Below are 20,649 nucleotides of genomic sequence, written 5' to 3' on the forward strand. Positions count from 1 at the left end.
CCTACTACCGGCTGGTTAAGATCTATTTCAACACAAACACGAGCAAACCTTCCTCGTTCCACTGACAGTGTACGCTGATCTACTTTGATTGGGGTGCCAATGGTAGAAGCTAGCGCCAAAAGAACGCTTTCATTATAGTAAACCAAGCTCATGTCTGGGAAACTAACCCAAACCATCGTCTTTTCAATCTTAGCAGTGGATGACACAAACTCTGGGCTCCATTTAGCTACAGCAAGGTAGTGATCAAAGATCATCCACGGACCTTCTCCAATGACTTTTTCTCTATATTCAGCCATGTCAAACTTCACCATATAAAAACCATTATCAACGTCCATAAGGTCGAAATCACCGATGTTTCCATGTGAGTGCAAGTTTGTGTTTCAAAGTTTTGTAGCCTAATTTTTTATCCAAAAGCTTAATGACCAGAGCCTCCATCCATGGCTCACATAATTCTTTGAAGATTGTATCGTCAATATGTGCTTGTGGTAGCAGCCTGTTTCCTCTCACATGTTCAATCTTTACAAGACCTTGTTGAATCAAATCCGTACGGACTCGTTGTGGAGCAGCTTTCTTATTCCCCAGAAGCTTATCTCTAAAGGAAAACTTGTTTTCATCTTGTAGACCATTCACACCTGTTCCATCCGGTGGTTTTCCTGGTGGCACCGGCGGTGGTAGAGCAGAGAATATATGAGATGACATGTAGAAACCCTTAGCAGAGAAACCCTAAAGATGCAATCGTAAAAAAATTTGCTGCAATATCAGGTTGGGAAAATGCTACTTCTCAAGAAAAATCGCTTCAAGAATTTTTCAAGAAATAGTTGGCAAATTTTAATTGGATGATTTATTTGTCCACTTCCTATTTTTCAGTCACACTTCCTTGAATTGTGGCAAATAGTGCATTGTGATTGGCTATTCTTTATTCTTGAAGAATTCTTGATGTTATTTTTCTAGAGATATAGCATTGCTCATCAGGTTGTTAAGAAAGTCTGGAATCGCAATCGCAAATTAGTTTAAGAGGAAATAGCAATCGCACTTTCGCAAGTGGAGTCTGCACAGATATTCCCAAAAGATTTAATTGTTAACCAAACTTTTTTTTTTTAAATTTCTTGGAATAAAGTTCCCCTATGTTAATTTATTTTGAATGCTTGTTATTTTTTATATATTGGTCAATATTATATTCGAAATTGATGATCGTTAACTCAGAATAAAAATAAAAAAACTAGAAACATTTTCTCTGTTTTAAATATACTTAGTTGCCATAGTTCCACCGCCGTTAAATACAAAATTAATGAAATAAACCATCAATTTAGTTTCTAAAGTATTACTCCCTTCAATTTTGTCCATAAACTATAAAAATATAAAAGCTTAATTACACATTTAGTCTTTTAACTTAATTCTTTTTTTTTCTTCAAATTCTTCCTCATCTACATCTTCATAACCTTCATCATTCTTCATTATCTTCAACTTTTTTTTTCTTTTTCAAAAATTCATCATTTCAAATTTAACAAAAACAACATAATCAATTCTAATTGTGAAAGTTAAGAAAACAAATGACACTTGTTCTTCGGATGCTACAATGCAGAGGAAGTATAGTGAGAGGCTGGTCTAAGTGGGAAATGAATTTTAGTTGTTATAATTATATAAATGATGGGAAATAGTTTTTACAAAAAACTCATTAACTACTAATTTTAAGATCAAATGTTCGGAACATATCAAATTGACTCATTTACATTCTCTATATTTAATTTATATTTTTGTTTATAACTTTAGGGAATAATATTTAAAAAAAGAAATATAAAGTAGCCTATTGAAATTGACATAAAAAAGAATCGAAGTTAAAATTTTGATAGGATCACCATTCAACTTCACAAGCCAACACGAATAGTCGATCTAAGTGGATTAACTTTAGAGTATAATATTATATTTGGTTTATAAGAAATTAATATTGTATGATCTTAATATTCAAATAAATACTTTTATAAATATTTTACATATAGGGTTGTCATATTCAAGTTAGGTCAGATAGTAAATGTGGATTCCTCTTTCATTTGAGATTCAAACAATTGCTCTCGTGTTATGTTATGATAGTCTAGTTTATTTCTTTAGACTTAACCCTCATTGATAAATTAGATATATTATTTTTAAAATGCTTCATGTATTTTCGCTATTATAATTTTTTTTAACGGCAAAATTTATATAAAAAAGAAGTCCTGCACAAGATGAACAGAGACCTGCAAACACTGCAAAACAAAGGCGACGTACATTGACGAAACACCCAAAAAAAACCATAACAACACCAATACAAACATCACCTAAATTGTGGGATACCTCAACGCATCAATAAGAGATCTAACCACCAAAACTAAAGTCAACACCTAAATCAAAACCAAATCCTCACACTTCCTCGCGAGTGACCACATAAACGAAATCATATCACCTATCGACTGTTGCACACCGTAAACCCTCCAACCAATCAAAACCCTGAAAACATAACTTCAACTTCTCATTCGCAGTTGAACCCAATTAAACACTCGAACAATGACTTATTCCAACACTTCCGAATTCCACCACCCCTCAACCTCCAGTATGCCAGAGAAGACATCATAACGAGCCCAAAAACTTGAGAAACAAAAGCAATAGCCCAGTTATATAAATGAATTTTTGAACTAGACTTCAAAAACAAAAGCGATCGACCCACCTAACTTCATAAACAAATCATTAAAAAAAAAACCTCAACTACCGGTCTACCGGAGAAAACACCAAAGTAAACCCAAATTTTTTGAACTAATCACTAACTCCCGATCTCGAATAAAAAACGATCGACCAATTATATAAATGTTTTTTTTTTGAGTAAATAATTATATAAATGATATTATAACTATTAGATTTTATTATTTGTGGGAATCGAAACAGTGTCTATCTATCTAAAACCAATACACATAGCCCTGAGTAGATGACACGAGTATGTTTTAGTGATATTGAATGATAAACCCATGAAATAAAGTTCAATATGTATTTTTCCCCTAAAAAAAATGTATATTTTCTTAAGGGTAATATGTATTGTTAAAACGCGTCTTCAATCTAAAATATTCAACCAAAAACTAATTTTTTAGAACCGCGCGCATCATTTTAGTAAAGCATCTCATTGAATTAAATTACTATGTTGTTCTGAAATTGGTATGTTCTCTTGGCTAAGTTACCTTTGTTAATTCTCTTACTTCAAATCAGTAGACAACATTTAAATGCACAATATGAAAGGCATATCAAATGGACAATATGAATTAATATGATCTTCTGAAATTGGTATACTCTCTTGGCTAAGTTACGTTTGTTAATTCTCTTACTTCAAATCTGTAGACAACATTTAAATGCACAATATGTAAGCATCTCAAATGCACAATATGGCATCTCCAATGCACTATAAAAAGGCACAACATGGTTTTCTAATCATATCATCATAATTCTGTACAATTCTATAGAGAGAGAATGATGGCAATTAGGTTTTCATTAGCTACTCTTCTGTTCGTGTTCATCATTGGTTTTAGTATTTCAGACCTTACTCCAACACCATCCCCAAACCTTGTCAAGAAAAAACCTCCATCTCGATTACCACCACCACCACCACCACCACCTCCCACCCATTTTGAGCATTTTATGATGGTCCAGAGATGGCCGAAGACATTTTGCCAAACCGTTAAATGTAGGGACATTCCAGCTCTACCGACAGAATTTGTTATGCACGGACTGTGGCCTGCTAACAGAGTTCTATCTGATCCACGTGGTTGTCTAGATAAAACCAACCAAAAGACAATAGATATTGGCAATGTAAGTGTATTTATTTTCTTCGTTCATTGTTTATCATTATTTTTATATGATTTGAAAATTAACTTTTTGTTTTGTTTTATTCAATCAGTTTCCGTTGAACTTGAAGGAAAAACTTGATGAAGTATGGCCGGATTTACAAGTTTATGAAAAGTCTCGACTAATAAACATTGCTTTTTGGAATGAGCAATGGAAAGTGCATGGAAGTTGCTCCAATATGGATATAAATGAATTCTTCAAGCTCAGTTTGGTCATTTATGGCTCTGTTTGGTAAAAATAAGCTATAAGCTAGCTGATAGCTGATAAGAGCAATGGAAAGTGCATGGAAGTTGCTCCAATATGGATATAAATGAATTCTTCAAGCTCAGTTTGGTCATTTATGGCTCTGTTTGGTAAAAATAAGCTATAAGCTAGCTGATAGCTGATAAGTTAGCTGATAGCTGAAAAGCTAGCTGATAGCTGATGACTGATAGCTGATAGTTTATAGCTGAAAAGCTCGCTTATTAAAAATAATGTGTTTGGTAAAATTATTTGTTGAAGTGGCTGATAAGTATAAAATGACATAAAAGGACATTTTTTTAAGTTATATATATATATATTAAACACATTTTTTCTAATGTATTTATTTTTTAAATATTTTAATATATGATTAAATATGTTTTAATTCCCTATAAATATTCAAACTTTTGGTTTTAGTCTCCATAAAAAATTTCTTCGATTTTTAATCCTCAAAGAAATTTAACCGACAATTTTGATCTCTGCTTTTATGAATCTCAAAAATAAGAGGAAGGTGGAGACAAAATGTGAGCTAGAATATATAAAATTTTACAGCGTACAATAAGCCAGTTATTTTTTTTTTTTTTTTTGGTAATACAAGGCAAAAATAAACAAGAAAAAAGATAAAAGCAGAAACCAAATGCTACAGGGAAGCTAAGTAGGCTAGTTATAACAATAAATAAAGCATTTCTTTAAAAAAACATATATATAAACGTTCCTTAAATAAAAGCGTGGCAGTTTTTATTTTTTTCAATTGATAAAACGTGGCAGTTATTAACATGAACATGGGGTAGTTGTTTTATTAAAAATAACTAATTTAAATTAATAGGGTTAAAATTGGAAGAAAATATAAAAAGCTACCAGCTATAAGCTCAAAAGCTACTTGAAATAGCTTTTCAAAAAAAGCTATAAGCTCGTGAGAAAAGCTTGTTACCAAACACATCACGTTTTCATCCAACAAGCTTATAAGCTAATCCAAGAAGCTATAAGCTAGCTTTTTTGTGTTACCAAACACAGCCTATAAGAAAATCGGTTCTCTAAAGGACGTCCTTGGAAAAGGGGGCTATTCACCCGGTCCTCAAAGCCATATAGAAAAACAGAAACTTGTTGATATCATTACGAAGCATACTGATGGCAAAGCTAGTCGGATTAAATGTGAAAAGCATGATGGAAAAACATATTTGCATGAAATACAAGTCTGTGTCGACAAAACCGAAGACCACAAATATACTAATTGTCGTACACCAGATTTGATCGACTGTGAAAAGGATGTATACTTTCCTTGATATCGGGTGTTGCCACTCTTCCCAACAATTACATGACCCATTATGTTTGCCTTTTATTATTTAAAAACCCATTAATCCATTATGTATGCCGTTCAATATAAAATTAATGAAATAAACCATCAATTTAGTTTCTAAAGTATTACTCTCTTCAATTTTGTCCTTAAACTATAAAAATATAATTAAACATTTAGTCTTTTAACTTAATTCTTTTTTTCAAATTGGTCCCTTAATTATTAAACATTTTAATTTGGTCCTTTATCTTGTTTCCATAATTCAATTTGGTCCTATTTCATTAATTTTAACCTCTTAAAAACGGAGACCGTTAGATAAATTAATGAGGTCTATTAGATCTAACCGTGTATCACCGACACCTAATTTATTTTAGTTTGTTTCATCTTCTTCCTCATCTTCATCTTCAATCTTCATTATCTTCAACTTTTTTTTTTCTTTAAAAAATTCATCATTTCAAATTTAATAAAAACAACATAATCAATTCTAATTGTGAAAGTTAAGAAAACAAATGACACTTGTTCTTCGGATGCTACAATGCAGAGGAAGTATTGCGAGAGGTTGGTCTTCGGTAAAATATGAATTTAGTTGACCTTTAAGTGTGGCGTATGATACAATATTAATATCGCCAAATGACTTTCTGGATAGATTAAAGTCCCAACAGAGATTTGTGATTTGTGGTGTTGGTGGGAGTGACATATTTGAACGAGGAGAAATTTCTTAACAGAGATTGGGAAGAAGGAGAAATTATCATTCTCGATTAATTAGTTTTTTATCTTTAGGAATGATTGCAACTAATTGCAATGCATGTATTATCATAGGAAGGAACTTCATGTAAGAAATTATATTCATATTCAATATATATAATGAAATTATATCCACTCATTATTCCTCAATTGCTTGTCTGGTTTCTTTATTACTGCCAATGTCTGGTATAAGATATCAAGTCACTGCAACTCACAATAGATGGTCAATTATCTGCATTTCTTCTGTATAAAGGGTAAGTATGCAATATCAAAGGACAGAAAGGAAGGCTACATATCTATATTATAAGTTATAAGTTCTATATTAATAGAAAAGGATGGTCAATGTCAGGTTTAAAAACGGCATATATCTATATTATAAGTTATATGACTATGAGGAAGGCTACATTAGTAAAAGGACAGATAGGAGGTCGTGAACTACGGAAAAAAACCTTACGGTGTAATCAGAAAACACTTGGACCCTGTTTCTGTTATACGACAGGAGCCGATCTTGCAGCCACAAGCCCACAACCACATTACGTGTCTGCTAGAATAGCACCCAAATGTCCATTTGCAGTACATAGGATCACAAGTATAGCGGTTTATGATCCCAATCATAATTCATATAGATGTCCTTCTAGTAATACAATGATCCTAGTATTGTTAAGACTAAGTTATTCTTATGAGTTTCATATAAATGCTCTGGATGAATAGAGTCCCAGACAGACTACAGGTTCGTGTAATCTTCAAGAAACCAAATTGCAGAACAAAATGCATATGTCGAATCAAGCCTCCTCAGTATTTTACATTTTTTTATAATAACTACTATATACCTACTTCACGTTCATATCAATCCCTTATCATTTCAGTGCCAATACCGGCATAACAGAATTATATCCAAGCACCCGTGAACAGCACGGCCAAATTTAAGGGAAAAGAAGTACTATTTCATCTGAAGTGGAAAGTATTATAAACAATGTGAACAATGGTAAAGTAATAAGAATTTGGCAGTAATGAAAAAAAGCTACTAAGGAAATTTGTCAAAAATTCAAAAAGAAAAAGGAATTGGAAAACAAGTATTAGATTAAATGAACAAAAAAGAAACAGAGAGAGTGAGAGAGAGTTCTAAAGGATGAGAGAACTCACATTAAGAAGAGAGTGAGAGAGGGTTCTAAAGGAATTGTTCATTATAATGTTGTGATTTTCGGGGGGTCCTACATTATATTTGATATCACATTAAGTGAAGTCTTGTATATTTAGACCTTGTTGATGTTTCAGGAATTTCAACCTTGTTGATGTTTCTGTCGTGGGAAGTCTTGTATATTTAGGAATTTCAACCTTGTTGATGCTTCCGTCGTGGAAAGTCTTATATGCTGCTCCTTTACAGGGAGAGTCTTACGGGTTGGTTCCCTGTTAAAGGGGACGTATTACGACTGCATCCCTGTTAGAGGTGAAGCCTTACGAACTGCATCCGTGCTATAGGTGAAGTCTTACGAACTGCTTCCCTGCTAGAGGCGAAGTCTTATGAACTGCTTCTCTACTAGAGTTGAAGTCTTACGTGACTGCTTTCCTGGTAGAGTTGAAGTCTTACGTGACTCCTTTCCCTTTGGTGGGAAAGACTTACATGCGTCATTCTTCTCTTCTTTTTCGTTAGTGGGCAAACCTGTAATTTTTGGTAAATAGGCTGCTTCATTTTTATCTTCACCTGCAAAAATAAATGGCAAAATCCAAGCATTGTTTATGATAATTCGTCATTTATTTTCAAGAATTAATGGTGAGATAACATTGCTTCCATATGCGTTCTTCTCTACAGTTAATTTCTAACGTTCTTTTTGTTGGTGAGCTATTAATTTCGCCCGTGGAGAATTTGTTTCTGTTGCATGCACAATGTTTCTTGAAGTAGTCGCCCTTTAAATGAAATTTTCTTTTGAGTCTTGGTTACCTTTGATCAATCCATCAATTCATTTTTCTTTGTAGTTCCTGAAATGTGCTCAACTTTACCTGACCTTTTCTATTCATCATATGTCGGTTATAATTAATTGAACTTCAATGATATGCAGTCAAGTCAAATGGCATCCAATATGGTCTTTTAACGTCATCTCTAATGTTCCATAAATCCTATTGCAACCAACTACATAGTCATTTAAAGGCCTTTCAAATTAGCTAACATCATGTTTGGAACAGCGTACAAATGGGCCCAAACGCACGACAGTGTAGAAACTTGCAATTGTAGCATCACAAAAATCACATCAAAAGAACATTGGGAAGTGAGAAACATGATGCAAACTCCAATCCAAGCACTCACTAAGTCTCAAAAAGTGAAGGATCATAATGTAATAATAGTTTAGATCATGGGCTAAAACCTTTAAGTGGTTATTCTAAGCTTTCATTAGGAGCTCATTAGGATTCTAAATGAGTTGTAGCTTACTAAATTAATTATTGGGAGCATATAGGGGACCTATATATCGTGAGAATAAGTTTTTATAAAGATCAAATGCAACTCTGTACCCATAAAAAAAAGAGAGAGAATCAAATGCAACCTCTTTTTCTAGCCGCATGGCGGTCTCACCTTCCATATGATTCAAGCTATTATGTCAAACCTACCTTGCTGAATTGCAATCAGAAAGAAAAGATAAGAGTAGCAGAAAAAATGAAGGAAAACCTAATGATCATGGTAGATTTTGGTGGAACATGCCGAAATCAAATAATTTTCCAGAACAGATGGGGCATGTTAGTCAAGCAGAGAAAATTTAGTAGCTATTGATTATTTTTTCCGGTTGTGGTGCGCCACAATCATGTGTAATAAAATTGGTATGCATTGTTTTTCTCTGCAATAGATACATATTTCATACTTTGGGTGAAGTGAATGTTATCAAGCTCCATTGGTTTTTGATGATTGTGTCACTCTTTTATCTTTTAATGCGCTATTATGTCAAACCTACATGTACTGAATTTCGATCTGGTAGCTATTATGTCAAACCTACCTTCCTGAATTGAAATCTGGTTCAAGCTAATTTTAGTCCCCCTAAAGAATTATTTACTAAGATCATGGGCTGAATTGCAATATGGTTCAAGCTAATACTGTGAGCATTGATATGCCGACCGCACTTAGTGGGAAAATGTTTGGTTGTTGTTGTATTGATTTGCGACGGCACCATCATACACCGAAATTGAGTAACCATACCCGTATAGTCTCTCATCTCTATTCTTGTTATTCTCATTGTACACCCAGTGTAGCTGTGAACCCTAATTGTTTTTTTTTTTTGAGGGAGCTGTGAACCCTGATTGAATTCCTGCTTTTGTGTTGTTTGTTTTTATTTTTAAATCTCTGAGAAGAGTTCTATACTTTTAATTGAATCTGTTGGAACAAAATGTGTTTAACAATAAACCTTAAAGAGTTTTGATGATAACAAGGTATTAAAAATTGTAAATTGGACTAGTTAATATTTGTTCAAGTGTACAGGACCATAGTTAAAAATTTACATCATATAAAGGTTCTGAAGAACAAAAAGAGAGCTAAGGAATCAAGAAAAGGAAGCTTTAAAGCGTCTGAAGAGAAGTGCTCCTGAAGACTAAAAGTGCTCCTGAAGACAAAGTGCTCCTGAAGAATGATGACGTCATCAGAAGCTGAAGTTCATCAGAAGCGACTTCATCAGAAGCTGAAGCTCATCAGAAGCTGATTATCACCACAAGCTGAAGATTCAAGGATCAACACTCCAAAAGCTGTCTATTGAATTTGAAAACACTGCAGAAGACTAGTGGAACTTTGCAACGGTCATTTCAAAAGTGTTTGAAGGCATTTGCTTGCAAAAGGAACAAAAGCGTTGACATTGTACTGTGTATGAACTGTACAACCACCTTCCCCACTACTCTGCAGTTGTCCACGCTACAAGACAAGAAAACAGCTCCAGAATACGACTACGCCTGCAAAGATGTTCCTTCACAATGGGAATGGATTTCAAATTGGTTTTTCATAGGACAACAACCAAATCAGGCAAAAGATCATTGGTGAAAGATCAAGCTTCAACAACGACTCTTTTGACGTGCTAGCAATTTCACAACGTCTCTTTCACACCTCTATAAAAAGGAGTGAAGACTTAGAGATTTGGTAATGCTGAACAAAAGACTCTCAATATTTTTACAAGTGCCAAACCTCTACTGAAATTGTTCTGCATTCACTTAGAATTTCTGTTTCTCAAAGTCTTATTCTAGAAATTCTTAAGTCTTAGAGTCTTATCTGATTTGTATTATGAGCACCTCTGATTGTATATCAAGTGTTCAACTTCAAACAATTTTTCTTTGTAATCTTTGTTTGTTTAGGAAGTCTCTTGCTGTTGTGCTTGAGCATAAAAGTCTCTTGATTGTGTTCTTGAGCATAGGAAGACTCTTGCAAAGTGTGCTTAAGCAAAGGAAGTCTCTTGCTGTGTGCTTGAGCAATTGTAATCAGATATTACATTCTAGTGAAAACTCCTTGGAAGTGCAAAGGGGGACTGGACTACTTCTGGATTGTGGAAGGAACCAGTATAATTGCTTTGTGTCTTTCTTCTTCTCTCTCTCTGTTTTTTATCCGCTGCGTTCAGATTCTGATTATCACTTTAGAAGCTGTCTCACTTAGCTTCTGACCAGTGTATTCAGTTTAGGAGAAACGAAGTATTTTTCAAAACACAATTCAACCCCCCCCCCCCCCCCCCCTTGTGTTTTTCTCACCTTCAGAATCTTTTTTCTTTGTGTTGCATCTTGTGTGCTTTGATTAACCTGTTGGGGCCTTTGATATCATAGACAGTGTACTAAACTTGAGTTGTTTTCTCCTCTTAATTTGGGTCACCTCATTTGTTTAAGTGCTTATATTAGTTTGTTTATTTCTTTTTTCATCTTCTAAATCTGGGCTGATTCTCACTTGATTTAGTGCAGCTATTATGAAGAGAGAAAAAAAATCCCTTTTAGTATATAAAAGGTAGTTTTTTCCTTAAAAAAAGGTAGCTTTGTTGCTTTCATTTACCCATTATTATAATCTACTAGTATGGATATCCACGTTAAGCACTGGCTAGAATTTCGTAATACTTAAAAATTGAGTAAAGATGTTGTATCATTGTCATTAATTTGTTTAGTTCCTCTCTGTTTAATGGGTTGATCACACCAGTGTTGGCTCCCTTCGTAAGGTTTAACGGTGGTATAGCCCGGTTCAACTTTATGGGGAAGCATGATTGATTCATGGTGGTAGATCTCTAATGCGGAGAGTCTCGCACTGGAGCAAAAAATGTTATTGTGTCAATGTGAGTTAAAGTTCTACATTACATGATGCAGTAGATGTTGAGCAACATATAAGTGATATGATTCATATATCTAGTACCTTAATGTTTAGGGTGAAGATTTTGTGTCAAACTCACGGATTCTCTTTGTCTAATGTGATGATGAAACTCAATGTAGAATCTCTTGAAAGTCACAAATGAATTGTTTATTTAGTTTTTGGATGTTATTTGTTTAATTTTTTTATCTTAAAATTTAGTTTTTAGATGTCATTCTTTTTCATTTGATTTTTTTCATTCAAATTTTTTATTTTTACAAATCATTCGACATTTATTATTTCAAATTCATTCACTTTTGAACTTTATGGCAAGTGACAATGGAAAACTTTAGATGTGTTATGCTGAGTTGACAAAATACATGCATATTAGACATTTAAAATTATGTGACATTCTTTTAATTGAATCAAATTGTTTGGAAAAATAATTACCCAAAAATCCTCAACTCCTTTGACAAACCCATAAAATTACCGACAACTCACACTATTCTATATTCTGTCACGAACATAACGTACAATAATTATTTTTTCCTTATCTTCTCTCATGTACAAATTCTTTTTTCAAATCCTTTATTTTTCCTTCTAATTTCATTTCTTTCTTCTCATGAAAGAAAGGAACATAAAACTCTCTTCATGAAACAAACATCGACCAACCTTTTGAAACACGTTGTGTCTCCATTTGACCTTATACACAAAGATGTTAATATGTCATGTGAGTTAAAGTTTCATATTGGATGCAAGAGTAATCAGTGAAAAACATATAAATAAGAGGACTCACATACCTAATTTCTTAAGAATTTGGATGACGATGTGCTGCCAACCCAATTTACCACCCCCCCCCCTCCTCCAAAAAAAAAAATTTCTTAACAACATGATGAACTACTTTGTTATCTTAAAATTTAGTTTTTTTTATGTCATTCGCTTTCATTACATTTTTCTATTTAATCTCTATCGTTTCAGATTACATCCTTTTTAGACATTTTAAAATGATATGAGGGTTTTTAATTTTGTCTAATATTTCGGTAAAATAATTACTCAAATATATTCAACTTGTCAACCAACCACAAAATTATAATCAATTTAAAGGTGAGAAAAACACAAGAAGGGGGGTTGAATTGTGTTAGATTTTTCTTCGTTTCTCCTAAGCAGAAAACACTGATCAGAAGCAAAGTGAGAACTGCTTCTGAAGTGATATTCAGAACTAAGATGCAGCGGATAAAACAGAGAGAGAGAAGAAGAAGAAAGACACAAAGCAATTATACAGGTTCATTCCACAAACCGGAAGTAGTCCTGTCCCCCTTGCACTTCCAAGGAGAGTTCACTAAAATGTAATATCTGATTACAACTGCTCACTGTTAAAACTAACAAGAGACTTCAAACTGCTCAAGCACGCAAGCAAGAGACTTCCTATGCTCCTAAACACAATCAAGAGACTTCTATTGCTCAAGCACAACTGCAAGAGACTTCTAATCAAACAGAATTACAAAGAAAAATGTTTGAGGTTGAACACTTGATATACAATCAGTGGTGTTCACAATACAAATCAGATACAGACTCTTAAGACTCTAGAATTTCTAAGATATGAACTTGAAAACAGAAATTCTAAGTGAACTTTGATTGCAGAACAATTTCAGCAGAGTTTTGGCACTTGCAAATTGTTGTTCTTATTGGAAACTCTAAGTCTTCACTCCTTTATATAGAGGTGTGAGAGAGACGTTGTGAAATTGCCAGCACATCAAAAAGAGTCGTTTGAAGTTTTGATCAATCACCAATGATCTTTTGCATGATATGGTTGTTGTCCTATGAAGGATCAATTTCAAATCCATTCCCATTGTGAAGGAACATTGTTGCAGGCAGAGCTGTATTTCAGAGCTGTTTTCTTGTCTTGTAGCTGAGACAATGCAGAGTAGTGGAGGTAGTGGTTGTATACTTCTTACAATTGTACTTTGTCAACGCTTTTTGAAGATAAGCATCCAATGCCTTCAAATCCTTTCAAAAAGACCGTTGCTTTGTATCCCCAGTCTTCTGCAATGCTTTCGAATCCATTAACAACTTTTGAAGTATTGATTCTTCCATATGATGAACTTCAGCTTCTGGTGATTTTCAGCTTCTGATGAACTTGCTTCTGATGATGTCATCACTTCAGAAGCACTTTGTCTTCAGAAGCACTTTTGTCTTCAGGAGCACTTCTCTTCAGACGCTTTAAGCTTCCTTTTTGTTGATTTCTTAGCTCTCTTTTGTTCATTCAGAACCTATTTCAGATGTAAAATTTTGTCTATGGTCCTGTACACTTGAACAAATATTAGCTAGTCCTATTGACAATTTTTAATACCTTGTTATCATCAAAACTCTCAAAGGTTTATTGTTAAACACGTTTTGTTCCAACACAATTCACTTTATTCAGTACACTCTCAATCATTTGTGTCAAGTTTAAATTCCTTTGTCGTCTTTTTTCTTTTTCTAATTTTCTTTCTATCTTCTCGTTAAATAGATGAATAAAAACCTCATTTCAAGAAATCATCACCCAACCATTTTTAGCATGTTGTGCTTCTGTATGATCTTATTTGAATATGTCTCTAAATCACAAATGCAAAGAGTCTCACACTTAAGGAGAGATGTTAATGTGTTATGTGTGAGTTAAACTTCTATATCGGATGCAAAAGTAGATATTGAGCAAGATATAAGCAAGATAATTGATATACCTAATGCCTTAAGATTTTGGGTGAAGATGTGGTGTCAATCTCACTTGTATAGTTTCTCTTCGTCAAATGTGATGATCCAACCTATTGTAGGCTCCCTAATAACTATGAACATTACGATTATATGTTTTTTTTTATGTCATTTTCTTAAAAAAATATATATATATATTAAATATAACTTTAGTTATGTCGTTCGCTTTTATGGATTTTTTTAAATACTTTTACTTTTGGTATTTGTCGGAATTTGACACTGGAAAAATACATGTGTTATGGAGAGTTGACAAAGTGCATGTCTATTAGACATTTTAACATGATGTGGTGTTTTTTATTGAGTCTATTTTTCAGTGAAATAATTACTCATAAATTTCTAACTCATTCAACTAACACATAATATTACCACTAACTCACTCTATTCTTAATACTTCCATGGACAAAATATATATTGTTTTTTCTCTTATCATTTCTCTCCCAATTTTAATTTTTTTTTCATATTATTTATTTTTTATATTTTTTTTTATCTCTTTTCATGAAAGATGAGAGCATAGATCTCACTCCATGAAATCACCATCAACCTACCTTTTTTACAATATTGTGCCTCTATCTAACTTTATTTGGCTAGTTCACTAAATTACAAACACATAGAGTCTCACACTTAAGTAAGATATATTAATGTGTCAATTATGATTAAAGTTTCACAATAGATGCAAGAGTAAATGTTAAGAAACATATAAGTGAGATAACTAATAAACCTAATGGATTATAATTTTTGGTGATGATGTGGTGTCAACGCGAAGGAAAGTAGTAACCAATATCAAAGTAACCACAAGAAATAACAACAATAACAAATCTAGATCTAATATAGGAATTAAGTGAAAAACCCAAAACCACAAGCAAAAGATAAAGAGAGAAGAGAAACACACACACCAAAAAATGTTTACCTAGTTCGGTCCAACGTCACCTACTTTGGGGGAGATATTGATCTCTCTAATCCACTATCAACGAGTTCTTACAAAGAGATACAAAAGGGTTACAAGAAATTAGCTTCAACAAGCTCACAAAGAACAAACCCTAATTTCTATCCTTTTACCAAACTCACTAAAGAACAAGACACTCAATGATTTTCACTCACCCAAAGTGTTTACAAATGTTTCCCAAACCAAGATAACCTCTCCAAAAAAAACCCTAATCAATGACTCCCAACCCTAAAGTTACCTCCTTTGATTTCCAAAGTTTCTCTCTCTTGAAGCCTCTCTCCAAACATGAAGAATGAAGCCTTTTATAGAGTTCTGATCCTAAGAAATCGTGCCCCGATGACTCCAAATCGGGCCACGATTTTTGTCCAACCTTCTTTCATAAATTTTGAGACAATTCTCGACATAATTCAATCATTTCTTAGGGGAGGGAAGTAATTCAGTCGAGGTATTTACTTTTCAAGTATGAAAATATACATTTTAACAAGAGAGGGAATGAAAGTATAATACAAACTTCTTTTAAGAGAGGGAAACGTAGTTCAGTATTTTTTTTTCTTACCTGCCAGTTCTTTGGAGAAATAGATCCTGATAATTCGTAGTTCGGACCAGATGTAACTAAAGTATGGAGTGTAGTTTACTCTAGATTAAATATTAGATGATATTTTCTTTAAATAAATCATTCATTTGACAAAAACAAACTACATACTCTAAAAGAAGCATTTAAGGGAACTTATTAATTTTTGTCAAAAAAAAAAAGTTATTACTCCCTCCGTTTCAAAATACATGTACAAGTCAATCAATCATTTCACATATGTCAATGCACAATTTTGACCATTAATATCTTTAATTATCTAAAGTAAAAAATTATAAAAATTTAATATTTTGAAAATATTCGTCGAGACAAATCAAACAACATCTTACATGATAATATTTGTATTTATACATTAGTTAAAAAGTATGGTCAAAGTAAGTTAAGTGAATAATGCACATTGCAAAAACTGGACATGTATTTTGAAACAGATGGAGTAAAAATTTAGAAAAAGTATCGGAAATATTATTAAATTATAAGAATATTTCAATGACAAAATCCTTTTTTAACGGAAAGAAATAAAATCATCTATAGTCAGATTTATCTATACTATATATAAAGAAAATAGAGAGATTTGAGCTGACTTTTTTGTTATTCGAATTATACTCTTAAACAAAATTTTCTATAATAATGTTATATTGCTGGTGTTATTAAAAAAGATAAGAATTTTGTTATATTTGTTATATTATTGTTGTCATTGAAAAATATAAATATGATTTATTGAGATTGTTACATTTGAAAGTCACGAATATCTATATTTATAATTTTAATCTATATCAAATCATTTATGTAAAATATCGTTTGTAATTTACACACAAAGTTTCTATAAAGTATCGTTGATAATCTACACGCGTTAGTACAATAAAAAACGGAAAGACGGACACGTGAGTGTCCGTCTTTTTCGCTAGTTTGAATAAAAAAATATCTTGCAATAACTTCTCTTTTTTATTAATTCTTGCAATAATTTTTTTTATTAATTCTTGCAGTTACTTTTGGGTTATATTCTTTACGGATAATTTTCATCAAAGTTAGCAAATAATCTTTTATCCTTTAAGAAAACAAATAATCTTTTATGGTTTTATTTATAAATTAATTTCTTTTTCCAAAAAATTAATTTAGTTATAATTTTGATAAAGAATATGTAACTTTTGCTTCTCAATCATTTTATGGATACCTTTCATCTAAGTTAACAAATAATCTTTTATGGTATTATTTATTAAGTAATTTAGTTTATTTTGACGGAATAGTTAAGTTAGATATAATTTAGATAAAGAATATTTTATTTGAATAAAGAATATCTTGCAATAACTTTTTTTATTGAATCTTCGCAATTACTTCTCAGATAAGTTTTTTATGGATAATTTTAATCAAAGTCAACAAATAATCTTTTATCCTTTAAAAAAAGTAAATAATCTTTTATGGTTTTATTTTTTAATTAATTTCTTTTACCAAAAAATTAATTTAGTTATAATTTTGATAAAGAATATGTAACTGTTGCTTCTCAATTAAGGTTTTTATGGATACCTTTCATCCAAATTAAAGTTAACAAATAATATTTTATGGTATTATTTAGTAAGTAATTTAGTTTCTTTTGACGGAATAGTTAATTTAGATAAAGAATATTTTATGGTTGCTTCTCGGTTAAGTTTTTATGGATACTTTTCATCTAAGTTAACAAATAATCTTTCAATTCAAAAACATATAATATTTTATAGTATTAAAATCAAGCACTAATAGAACATGTTTTTGCCTATATATATGCGATCTTCATCTTTCGTTTCTCCTTCACTCAAAAAAAAAAAAAATTTAAATTTTCCCATCTCCTCGACTTTGCTTGAATTCCTCATTTTCACTCTCACACTTCTTGCTCCGATCATAAAAATCTCCTTGCCCACTGTTTACACAATTTCAGTCACACATGAAAAAACCCATGAATATGAAGCATGGAAAGGTTAGGAACTACATACCTCATGATCTTGCATTATGCATTCTGTCAAAATTACCTGTAAAATCTTTAAAGAGATTTGGATGCGTACGCAAATCATGGACCCTTTTGTTTGAGAACCAACATTTCATGAACATCTTTTGCAACAATTTCATATCTAATCATCATTCTTACTACGATGATACATCTATCATTCTACAATCCAGTAATAGAGATTTTTATTCCCTTTCTGGTGATAAGTGTGAGAATGTGGTCAAATTAAATTTTCAAAATCCTTTTCAGGAGGAGGACCCTTTAGGTTTTGTTTTGGATTCTGGTAGTATTACTGGAATTCTCTGCGTCTACCAATATCATAATGGAAAAACTGTCTTTTGGAACCCAACACTCGAGGAATTCAAGATCATTCCTCCAAGTCCTTTTCTTTTTAGATCACCTTATCAAAATTTTGTAGTTAATCCTCTTGGATTTGGTTATGATATAGTTAGAGATGATTATAAGTTGATTAGGTGTGTAGGTTATTTTGACTTAGAATGGGAAGAGTGTGAAGAACTTGGTTTTTCATCGAGTGATGTGCCATGGAAAGATTTATCTCATGAATACTTATGGGAGATATATAGCCTTAAAAGTAACACTTGGAGAAAACTTGATAATGACTCTGCTTGTTCATGCTTTTCTAAAATCGCTGGTGAACGACTATACATGAATGAAATGTGTCATTGGTGGCAATATGGTAAAACGCATGATGGAGTAGAGGTGGAATCATTTGACTTGAGAAATGAGGTGTTCTTTACAACACCTAAACTCTTAGGCGACATACATTCTACGTCGTTATACTTGGTGGGGTTAAATGGCTCCATTGCCTTCATCTCATGGACCTATGGTACAACTACTTTTGACATTTCAATTTTGGGTGAAATTGCAGTAAAAGAATCATGGACTAAACTATATAGTATTGGACCATTTTCTTGCATCGAGCATCCTCTTCCTATCGGAACATGGAAGAATGGTTTTGTATTTTTCAGGACCAAAGACAATGAAATTGTTTTGTATGATTTACAATCCCAGATGATAGAAGAGCTTTGCATTGAAGGAGAGCATTTTAGTCATATATTACCTTATAAGAAAAACCTTCTTTCTATTGGAGGAATAAATCAATAACTTATTTGTTACCCAATATATTTACGCTTAAGCTTATTTTTTAAACAGTCCAAGATTATACTTCTGGTTATTAAGATTTTAGAGTTTCTGGACTTACTCTATGAACTCTAGTTTCTTGTTGTAATAGCTTAATTTTGGGCACTTTACAATTTAATTGGAAATGCATAGTTTATTTAGGGAGTTAGAAATATATAGCTGATAGTTCTGTTATTTTCTTCTCCTCAAAAGAAATAATAATTTGGTGAGTATTAATTGGACTAGAGGGTGGTTGATGAAGAAATTTGAAGTTTCCTTTTTAATCAAAGATTTTCACACAATTGATGGTGTTTATTGTTATGATTCTGGAGAGGAACTTGGTTGAAATACACTAAAACTTATGAGGAAACAAAGAAGTATAGAGAAGAAAAATGTGTGCCTGAATATTGTTTTGGAAAATGGGCAGAGAACATAATTGAATTTAACAGTAATTGTTAATGGAGGCTAATTGTAATTTTTTTTTGGTGCAAATTTATGCTTATCATTGAAAAATGGAGTTTTTTGTAAAAAAAGAAGAAGAGGCATGATTTCATTACCCCCTAAAATAAACAGTTGAATGGTCCTTGTTCACATTGTAGAAAATATTCTTTTTAGAAAATTATAAATATTATTTATGTTTGAAGGAGTAAAGGGGGAGATAATGGGGGTTGAGGTTGAGATGCAGGAGTCAGTTGAGGTTGTTATATGATAGTGAGGTCCTTTAATATTTGAGTTACGGGTTTTATCTCAGCAAATCATTTAGATTTTATGCAACCATACTCCAATCTTTTTTTTTTTGGTAGTGCAACCATACTCCAATCTATATTTGTTATAGTATTAGAAATCGTCCACGAATCAAATCTTCTCTGAATCGAAGTTCATTGTGAGTATCTAAGGTTTTTTTTCCTCTTATTCAAAGCTCCACCGTTAAGTCTTTTCTCGCTTTCCTTTAGGTAATGTTTTCAATTTCGTCCATACCGTCAACTTTTGTTAAAAACGCCAAAGTGTCTAACGGCGCATGACGTGACAATTGTTAACATGGTATTAGTGGCTTATGTGGCCTTCCACGATGCTGACACAATATTGAAGGTAATCCCCCCCACCCCCACCCCCCTTTATTGCCAAAATCCCCTTTGTTTTCATTTTAGTCCCTCTCTTTTAGGAGTGAGGTAGTTTGGTAATTTTAGAATAAAGGGTATTTTAGTAACTTTGGTGTGAAGAGTTATTTTAAAAGAACTAGTAGTAACTTGAGGTAATTATTTTATATGGTGATGTATGAGTAATTAGTAAGAGTTTTAAATGAAGTAATTGAGTAGCAACATTTTAATGAGTGTAAAGAGTTACTAGGCCCGTTAAGAATGAGGAAACCTAATCCATTTGTGAGACTATATAAGGATAACTCTTCTCTCAAAAAAAAAAAAAGAGAGAGATAATTCTAGTTGAGAATTAAGGTTGAACATTCATTTCATAAATTTCACAAAAGGTGGCTAGAGAGAGAATAGAGAGAAGAGGAAGAAACTCAAGTGGAGCAAGAGGGAGAGCAAGCTAGGAAAGCAAGGTAGAGGGGAAGATATAAGTTAAGCTTTTGGTTGATTGAGGTAAGGGGGAAAGATTGGATTCTCATAATAAGCTATAATCACTTTTCTAGTATTTGGGTCATGTTTGTTTTTGTTAATTTGTAAAATTGATGATTATGTGAGTTAATTTTCGTGCTTAGAATTAAGTGATAATTATGGGTATGACGAAAGTTGGAAAATTAAGTTGTTTATGTGCTTAAACTCATGTTTGGTAGTTTAGAATAAGTGAATTTAGCTTAATTATGTGAAAAACCATG

The 20,649-nt window shown here is 32.4% G+C and overlaps 1 protein-coding gene across 1 annotated transcript; it reads left to right on the forward strand.

Annotated features, from left to right (window-relative positions):
• The first annotated feature begins 17,424 nt into the window (after positions 1 to 17,424).
• LOC146920197 (F-box only protein 8-like) lies at positions 17,425 to 18,982 on the forward strand. The gene has a single exon (XM_085713624.1). It carries the CDS (start codon positions 17,616 to 17,618, stop codon positions 18,798 to 18,800), a length of 1,185 nt encoding a protein of 394 aa, XP_085569750.1. The 5' UTR covers positions 17,425 to 17,615; the 3' UTR covers positions 18,801 to 18,982.
• Positions 18,983 to 20,649: the final 1,667 nt, after the last annotated feature.

Source organism: Medicago sativa, chromosome 5 (assembly GCF_051527215.1).
Source record: "Medicago sativa cultivar Bolivia chromosome 5, Bolivia_mono, whole genome shotgun sequence".
Classification (NCBI taxonomy): Eukaryota; Viridiplantae; Streptophyta; class Magnoliopsida; order Fabales; family Fabaceae; genus Medicago; species Medicago sativa.

Bases quoted from the DNA above. Each gene is read 5' to 3' on its own strand.
- LOC146920197 (XM_085713624.1), top strand. From the start codon at position 17,616: ATGAAAAAACCCATGAATATGAAGCATGGAAAGGTTAGGAACTACATA.